We start from the raw sequence: 9,945 nt of genomic DNA, 5'->3' as shown, positions 1-9,945 counted from the left end.
AACTGAAAGTTCTAAAACTTCTCAAAGTGGTAATAATTCGAACTACCACCCCAACGGTTCCCATTCCATCATAATCTTTCATTATTAACTTCATTGGAAAGGCCGAAGATCTTGACATCATTTCTTGCAAGGTCGCACAGAGTTTTCAGGAAATTTTCCTCTCCTCTCCACCATTTAACCACCACGTTACCCACCTCCAAGTTGGCCAAATGATCTGCAGGTTTTTTCCTTCTCGAAAAATGTTAAGCGAGTCACTTTCCAGCCAGACCCGTTTGAACCCCTCCTTGATCGCCATGCGTAGTCCTATGTAGGAGGCATTGGCCTCCACAAAATCATTAGTTGTGGTGCCCAAAAGGGAGCACCACCGTAGAGACTAGAGAAGCCAAATGGTTCCTCGCCACTCCCCCATAGCCAGTCATCCCAGGATTTCCTTTGGCCACCCCGTCGATATTAATTTTGATCCACCCCGGAAGGGACAGATTCCAAGAAACATTCTCTTTGGTATGTTTAATTTTATAAATAGAGATAGATATATTCCAACATATCTACCACCGCTTGATAGTATCCCATTACTCATGGCTAGACTCAAGAGTCCAGGATCATTTTTCCCACCAGGATAATAACTAAGAAAATTATCCTTAATAGCATTCCTTATTCTAATAGCCACCACAAGAGCAATGGACTCCATATCTTTGAAAACCTTATTATTTATTTCCTTCCACAAACCCCAAGAAATATGAGGTAGGGATAAGTTCCATAGAATACCAATCGCATGGTTGTCATAAGGGTACTTCCATTGGAACCAAAAGTTCTAAATAGAATCAGGGGGGGACCCAAATAATATTCCACGGGTTGAAAAAGAAGGCCTAGATGTCCCTAGCATAGGAGCAATGTAAGAGCAGATGATCAACATTTTTTGCTTCTTCTTTACATAAAAAACATCTATTACTGATGGGGATCCCATGTTTATAGAGATTATCAATGGTAGAGATCTTATTTTGCATGAATAACCAGAAGAATATATTAACTTTAGGAATTGAGAGTTTATTCCAAGCTCCAGCCGAAAAGGGGGGAGGAGAAAAGGACTTGGTGATGATTCAGAAAGCATCTGCCACCAAAAAATGCCCCGAGGTAGAACCATTCCATATAGCCACATCTTCCACCAGAGGATGGAATGATGATCAGGTTCAGCCAAGAGTACAAAGCAGCCAAAGAAGCATCCAAGGTTCTGAGGTCCACCCAAACTCCATTACTCATATAATCTGCAACCCAAGTTGCAATGAGATTAATGCATTTCTCTTTGAATTATGAAGCCCACACTGAATTAGACAAAGGCCCCTCTCCTGTCCACCAATCATCCCAAAACCTTATATTTCTACCATTTTCTAGAACCCATCGGCTTCCCTGAGAAATAATGAAAGAGGATCTGAAGAAATTATTCCAAATATGAGAGACAGAAGTCGGGAGGGAATAATTTTCCAACATTCTTTGGAAATCATGAATTTGGTATTAGTCCTTGAAAATATCGATCAATTCATTGTTCTCCTTTAAACATCTCCATAGCTACTTAGCCATTAAAGCTCTATTAAAGTCTCTTAGATGTCTGATATCTAGGCCTCCTCTATTTCTAGGCAAACAAACCTAATCCCAGGTGAACAAATGAAGCCTACTCTTGGATTTAGAACCTGACCAAAGCAATTTCTTTTGTATACTTTCATTCTATCAGCAAATTTGGCCAGGATTTTAAATAGACTCATAGCATACACGGGAAGGTTCTGAAGAGAAGCCTTAATTAATTGAAGTTTACCCGCTTGGCTTAACAAAGCTCCTTTCCAACCAGCCAGCTTCATTTGAAATCTATCAATTAGACTAGACCAGAAGGAGTCCGAGGTAGGTCCCACATACAAGGGCAGACCCAAGTATGAATAAGGGAGAACACCCATTTTGCAGCCCAAAATATTGGCAATCTTCATTTTTCTATTCTCAGAAATATTCATGAAGAAAATGGAGCTTTTAGACAGACTGACTTTTTTCCCCGATCCTTTCTCATAAGTATCTAGGATAGCTTTAATAGTATTTGCTTCTTTAATCAAACTTTCCCCCATCAGTAGTGTATCATCAACAAATTGATGGTGGGAGCAAATAGTAGCTTGGGAAGAAGGTTGTAAACCCCTCAAATTGCTCTTCCTAACATCTCTCTGGATAGTTTTTTCGAAAGCTTCACTCATCAGAATAAAGAGAAACGGGGAGAGAGGATCCCCTTGTCTAATACCCGATGATGCCAAAAACAAACAGACATCGAACCATTGACCAAAACATAAAATTTGGGAGTGGTAACACACTGATTGACAAGCTAGATGAAATAAATACCAAAACCAAAGGATTGAAGCACTTTAAACAAAAAAATCCAATTGACCTGATCATAAGATTTGAGAAGATCCAACTTCAACAAGAAGCCCGATTTCTTAAAGAATGGATATTCTCATGGACAACAATAATAGAATCCAAAATCTGTCTACCAGGTACGAAACCATTCTGATGCTTCGAAATCAAAGAATGCAGCAAATTTTTAAGCCTAAACACAATGATCTTGGTAAAGATTTTATAGATCAAGTTACATAAACTAATGGGTCTAAAGTCCTGAAAGGAATAGGCATCAGGTTTCTTAGGGATCAGGACAAAAAAAGGTAGCATTCAGTTCCTTAAGAAGAGATCAGGAACCAAAGAACTCTCTAGCAGCATCCACAACATTCGAACCAATAATCTGCCAAAAAGTTTGAAAAAAGAACATAGGGAAACTGTCAGGGCCAAGAACTTTATTACCTTCATAGGAAAAGTCTGCAGCTCTAACCTCATCATGAGATGCGATTATGGTTAGCTCCTTATTCATGTCTTGGGAAATAGTACATCTAAACTTCGACAGGATCTCATCTTGAGCATTAACATCCCGATAGCCATCATCCGAAAGAAGAGTGGAAAAATATATAATGGCTTCCTAGTTTAACTCCTCATGCTTATCAATCCAGCCATGATCCACTAAAATTTTATTGATTTTGTTTGAGGCCCTATGTTTGAGGATAGTCATATGAAAAAACTTCATGTTTTTGTGACCAGATTTGAGCCATAAATCTTTGGACCTTTGATTCCAGAATTCCTCCTCCTTAGAGATGATATCATGAATCTTGGTAAGTAACTCAACTTCTTTATCCATAACCATAGGATCATACCCCACATCTTGAATTTGAGACTGTACATCATCCAAATCTTTCTTAAGGTTTTCTTCTATTTGAAAAATATTGCTGAAGGAAACTTTATTCCAGAGTTGGATATTGGAAATAATATTGGCTAGTTTATTAGCCACTCTAAACATTGCAGTTCCCTGAATGTCAACATTCCACCATTTAGAAATATTGTCATAAATATCCAGAGCTAAAAGCCACATCTTCTCAAACCTTAAGGGGAAGGCCTTCCTCCCAGTCAAAGGGGATATACTCAGAAAAATCGGGAAATGATTAGACCCAATTCTGGACAACACATTTAATCTACAAGAAGCATTATGAATCCACTCAGGAGAAATAATACCTCTGTCCAGTCTGACTTGGATGAGGCCCCCCCCACTTCTTCTGTTGGAACAAGTGAATTTAGCTCCAAGGAGATTAATGTCTAACAAACACAGAGAGTTAATCATATCCACCAAGTCCTCCCTACTTTCTTGCAAAACAAGCATCCCATCAGCCTTTTCCATACTAGATAATGGGGTATTAAAATCCCCCAATAGAATCCATTTCCCATTTGGGAAAGCCATTCAAGGGTTAATAATACAGGACCCGAGCATGTTTATAGCGTTTTTCCCATTTGGACCATAGATATTAGAAATGATCCAAGACGATCCATCAGATAGAGAAGTAAATCTAGTGGCAATGTGATTAGGAGAAGTAAAGACAACCTTACCCAAAAGCCATCTAGGATTGCACAAAGTGGTAGTACCACCATAAGCCCCATTAGCATTAGCACAACTAGTTCCACAATCTCTAAAAATAACCAATTTGATCTTTTCCACTCTACAACCAGGCATTTTGGTTTCTTGAACAAGAATATATCCGGCTTGTGATCTCTAACTAGGTTGGATAGAAGATCATGTTTGTGGGAATGATTCAATCCCCTAATATTCCATGAAATGACTTTCATTTGACTGGATGGGGGGAACCAATCCCCATGTCTTGTAGTGTTATTTGGACTCCATAAACAATGGAATACCGACTATTGTTGTCTCTACTAATCGCATTGGGAGGCCTCCCCACTACCTTCAAATCAGATCCACAATCTGCCTTTTGTTTGTTTCTAGTCTTAACACCACTAGAAACCAGTGTTAATAAATGACCATTTGGGGAGTTCCTTTTTTTGTGCTTAGTTTTTACCTCAATAAACAGATTTGGCTTATCATCATCCTGGGTCACATCGTCAGTAATGTTTGAATCCAATAAATTCCCAACATCAACAACAAGGTGGATGCAAGGATCCTTAACCCTATGAACCTCTGTCATAGACTTATCCCAATTAGAAATCTCCTCAGGCTTCAAACTTCCCCCTGCATCCCCCTTCCTCATTCAAGGGATCTAGGTTTGAAGGATTTGGATATGGACCAACTTGAACACATGGGATATTATTCATTCCATCCATACATGGAGTGGGATCTAAGGATGGAGACTCCACCAAATCCACCCCCTTTGTCTCATTTTTCTTCTTCCAACTCCTCTTAGGCATAGGCTTAGAAGGGCATTCCCTGGCCCAATGACCAACTCTTTTACAATGGAAACAAGTAAAGGGAATAGATTCATACTCGACTTTCTAAACCAATTTGCCCAGCTTAGAGAATGGGCCAATCTCCTTTGGCAAATTAGCAGATTGTTTAACATTCACACAGATTCTAGCATACACTAGACGCGTCTTCACAGAGGTCACTGGGTCAACTGAAAGGAGATCACCAAAGCATCCAATAATCCCAGCAAAGATATCTTCACCCTAGAACTCCATAGGCAAATTTGGTAGCCGCACCCAAATAGGGGCCTCATTACATTCCCATTCCTTTGGGTTAAAGCCTAGTTCCCATTTCTTGAGAGCTAACGATGATTTGCCTAACATCCAGGGACCACCCGCTAAGAAAGATCGAAGGTCCTCCTCACAGGCAAAGGAGAAGGAGAAAAAACCATTAGACATGGCAACCACATCAATTTGACCCTTTCCCTTCCATTTACGAGACACCGAATCCCTAACAGATTCAATATTAGGTCGAGGGCCAATAAACTTGCCAACCAGGACAGGGGCCAGATTAGCCATATTCTTTTCCACGATACAATCTGGAATAGAAATTGAACAAGAACCAAACTTCAGGTCCACTTTATGGGGAAAAGGCGCAATAGCCTTGCATTTGAGGTTTGACCCAAATAAAGTAGACCATTTTCTATTACAGTCTAGAGATCCCGGTTTCCTAAGATTCTCCACAAACTTTCGGGGACCCTCCCCACCACAAGGTAAAACAGTAAAGTCGGTTTTTTCTTTTGTTGGTACCGGCAAGGTGTCCCCATACCAAAACCCATTGAGACTGCCATCAGAAGCTTTAGGTTTTGTTTCTCCCATGGATTACATCACGTGGGAGCCTCCGGAACCTTCATCACCCAATCTTCCCGCTCTTGCTCCTGCTCCATTCGAATTCAAACCAGTCGCTCTAGTTGTTCCCGCCATTCCCACCTCTCTAGCTGCTTACATTAATAAAATATAATAACTTTATTTTTTATATTTCAAGTTTTTGTTCTTTTCTTGAGTTGCTTCCTATTTTAAATTTCTATTACTGTTCTCCAACAATTAGTGATAGATGTATTTACAAGTGATCATACCTACTAGCAATAATTAATTAATTGCAAATTACGTCCCACATTTCATTTGAATTACTTACAATTGTTGGCACATAATAAAAGTTCTAACTAATATTTTTACTACACCAATAATAGGAGCTTAATTTTTTAAAAAATTATGGATTTGCTCTTCCTTATCTCAGTCGGTGGTTTCCAAGAACACTCTCCCTCTTCACCAGGGTTTAATTCTAAGACTTTATAAGTTTCATTTGGCTTCAACCTTACCTAGTGGGGCCCGTATGACCTCCTCTGGTCCTCTGTCTTCAAGTAGCTTCTTTATAGTGGTTATGTAAGAGGTCTAGGCCTATCTTGCTTTAATCAATCATAACTAAACCAATAATAGGAACTATATGTTTATATCAATAATTATTACCATTTTACATAAATTCATTATAATTTTTTAGCTTAGTAATAACTAAAAAATCTTTAATTCACTCATTCTAATCCACATTTATATTTATGTTTGTAAAAATAAATGTTATTTTTAGATTATTGGCATTTTACAAGTCGTATAGAATATTGCTCATATTTTGTATCCCTTTTTACTCACCACCATTCATTCTTTCTAATTATGTAGAGTGTAAACTTCCATAAGACATTATCTTGTTGTAAAACATCAAAACAAGAAAATTGACATGTATTATTCAAAAAATATGTATAACCTATCTAAATGTATTACACTTCAAAAAATTAATTCATCTTGGAAACAACTATGTTGTATCTTCAACATTAATTATACATGGTTAAATAGGTATTATTGTTTCAACTTCATTTGCAATGTCTGCTTCATAAGGTAAAGTTTTATAGTTTACATTCATGGCGTAATAGTTTTCATATGTATTTCAATTTTTATAGGAATAATTTACTATCCCGCGGAAATGAATTATTTGATTGAAAATGCAATCAAGATGATCGGTGATGGAAACCTAAAGTTGCAACCACATTTGCAAGTATTAAGTATGGCAAGTTTGGGGATGACCATTGATCAACAAATCGATTTTAAAATAGACCTCTCTATTGGATTTCACAAGCAAAAGGATACACTTAGAAAAAAAATACAATGATTCCATAAAGTCAATACAAATCCCTAAGGGATCTACACTTCTACCCGTCAAATATAGTTGCCATATTATTCGCAATTCAAGGTGAGCCACAATGTTTGATTGATTTTCTAACAACTGTCGATCAATTTCGTGTAAATTAGCAAATTCTTGGACCCACTATGTAAAACTTGTTGCAATTTTAGCCCTCCAAACTAGTTTATATACACAAGGACGTGAGATTTTAAGCTCACAAAGATTTTAAAAATTATAAAGAAAGTGACAAATGATACAAGGTTAACACTTGACTTGAATTAGTTAGATATTTTTTCACATTATTTTAGAAAATCCTAATCTAGAGTTGGGTTAACGAATAATAGATGTGTAGGAAGATATAAAACTGAATTAATGGAGTTCTCTTATAAATATCTCAAATACTTCATCAATAAATGTAAACATAGATATCCAAACATAGACATGTTTTTTAAACATAAAACACCACAATCAAAATATGTGATTTCAACATATAAAATCACAAAATTTGACATCAACCTAGATAAAATGGAGCGAAAAGGATCTTTTTTATATCATGTGTCATGTGAGATGTGTCTATCTTAAAACCATGCATGATCTGAGTCCATCCTTTATTACTTTCCACACCTTGACATAAACAACATTTCTGTCGGTTTATTTATAGCTTGTTCTTAACCAAGTTACAAATGCCCCTTTGAAAAATGTTCACTTTTACATTCAAGAAAATTAGGAAATCCCTGTCAAACTTTTTGATACCAGTTTTATACCTAAACAAGATCTTAACACACAAATTTATGATCTTTCCTTTTAAATATTAAAATGTTAGAAAATGCGCAGTTTGCATTGATACAAAGAAATAGCGGTCATGGGTTTTGCTAATTTGAAAGTTAGGAACCCCTGGCCAGACAATCTGAGTGTGGCGATGGAAATTCACGAGATAAATGATGTGAAGGCGGCTGAAAAAATATATTGCAATCTGTGTGGGGGAGCTTGACACCTTCTGATTATAGTCTTTGAATAAATACTGTAGTATTAATCTAGTGTCTGAACGTTAGGTTTGAAAACAACAACGCGGGAAGAACAAGGGAAGTCAAAGCCTTATATGCCCAATTCTCGTCAACAAGAAGAAGTTCAGGTTGGAAGATTGAAATTCTACTTTGTCTGCTATTGTAGTGCGTGTTTGTCTGCTATTGTAGTGCGTGATTTTCTATTTATAAGGTGCTCGTCTTAAACCTTGTATTCATCCTCGAACGCTTTGTCTGGCCGATCATTGTTTGACATCCCAGAAATCAGACACAATTATTTGATTGATTCCTTAATTTCTATCAGTCAATCAATGGCCGTATTTCCATTGCCCCAGCTTGAAGATAATGCTGTATTATTACCCAGTTCCCAAACTAACTCAACGCAGCCTCAGCTATGTGACGTATGGAGAGATATACAAGGTGCCCATAATTGGAATGGTTTGCTTGATCCCATGGTGCCCAATTTGAAAGCTGAAGCTCTCAGATATGGGAATTTGGCACAGCTTTGTTACGACGCATTTGATTGCAAAAGCTACTCCAAAAACTACGGCACATGTTATCACAGTAAAAGAGATCTGTTCAATAAGATGGGCATGTCTGAAAGTGGCTACCAAGTCACTAAATATGTTTACGCCAATACTAATCTGTTAAATCAAGTTTTTGGTGAGAAACCAAAAGACCAAGGTGTTTGGTTGGGTTTTATTGCAGTTTGCACGGATCCAAATGAGATAAGAAGGCTTGGACGACGAGACATAGTAATTGCATGGAGAGGAACTCAGACTGCTGAAGAATGGATAGAAGACCTGAGAGATATTCTTGTACCTACAAGATTATCCTATAGATGCAAGAGGACAGGCAAAAACCAAGAGCATCATTTCGCGGATGGAGTACTAATTGAGAGAGGATTCCTGAGCTGCTATACTTCAACTGTCCGTCACCGTCAAGGCGCTGCAGGAGCCACTGTGAACATCAGCACCAGAGATTTGGTAGTCTCAGAGATAGAACGATTGATTCAAGTTTATGAAAAAGAGATGGACAATTTAAGCATAACATTTACGGGACACAGCTTAGGAGCTGCTCTTGCAACCTTGAGCGCTTATGATATCAAACAAATGCTTTGCACCAAGCATAATTTTCATCAAATTCCCGTCACCGTCTTCGCTTTTGCCTCTCCCCGGGTGGGAAATCTTGCGTTTGCTAAACGGGTGGAGGAGATTGGAGTGAAAGTGCTGAGGTTTGTGAACAAGCGTGACCTGGTTCCCAAAGTGCCCGGAGTTTGTATGAACGAGAACGTGGGATGCCTCAGCAAATTGCTGCATTGGCTTCCGTGGACATACTTTCATGTTGGCGTCGAGCTTCCTTTACACAACAATTCTCCATTCATTCAGCACACCCATAATCTTGCCTACTTTCATAATTTAGAGCTTTACTTGCATTTACTGGACGGGTACGTTGGAAGTAAGCAGCCGTTTTCTTGGAGTGGAAGAGATCATGCTCTGGTTAATAAGAGCTGTGATTTATTGCGCGAGAAATATGGGAAGCAAATCTTGAACCTCCTAAGATTCAAGTTAACGTAATTCAACCTAGAGATCATAGAGGACTTTTGGAAATAGGACCCTAAAAGTTTCAATTCTAGTAGGATAAAAAATTTAAGAACGAATCAGATTTTTATACATAAAAGTTAGCCTAAAATAGAAATAAGCTAGTGTTTGAGTAGCAAATTGTAGGATGTATATAAATAAAACAATGATCTATTCACTATCCTCCTCCCCTTTAAATATTACATACTATAATGTCTATTTTTTGTGCAAAATGAGTATCAAGCTCCACTTGAAGGAAGAACCATAAAAGTAAAGGTTGGACTAAGAAATAAATCATTTACCTTATTGGAAGTACAATTAAAAAATACACAAGATGTATATGAGTATTTTAAAA

The 9,945-nt window shown here is 37.7% G+C and overlaps 1 protein-coding gene across 1 annotated transcript; it reads left to right on the top strand.

The window, feature by feature from the left end:
* The first annotated feature begins 8,321 nt into the window (after window positions 1–8,321).
* Window positions 8,322–9,587, top strand: LOC131862592 (phospholipase A1-Igamma2, chloroplastic-like). The gene has a single exon (XM_059215076.1). The coding sequence runs from the start codon at window positions 8,322–8,324 to the stop codon at window positions 9,585–9,587; it is 1,266 nt and encodes a 421-aa protein (XP_059071059.1).
* The last annotated feature ends 358 nt before the right edge of the window (window positions 9,588–9,945 follow it).

This window comes from Cryptomeria japonica, unplaced genomic scaffold (assembly GCF_030272615.1).
Source record: "Cryptomeria japonica unplaced genomic scaffold, Sugi_1.0 HiC_scaffold_49, whole genome shotgun sequence".
In the NCBI taxonomy this organism is placed as follows: Eukaryota; Viridiplantae; Streptophyta; class Pinopsida; order Cupressales; family Cupressaceae; genus Cryptomeria; species Cryptomeria japonica.
This window is presented reverse-complemented; position numbering and strand designations above follow the sequence as displayed.

Excerpts from the sequence above, each read along its gene's own strand:
- LOC131862592 (XM_059215076.1), top strand. The coding sequence starts at position 8,322 with ATGGCCGTATTTCCATTGCCCCAGCTTGAAGATAATGCTGTATTATTA.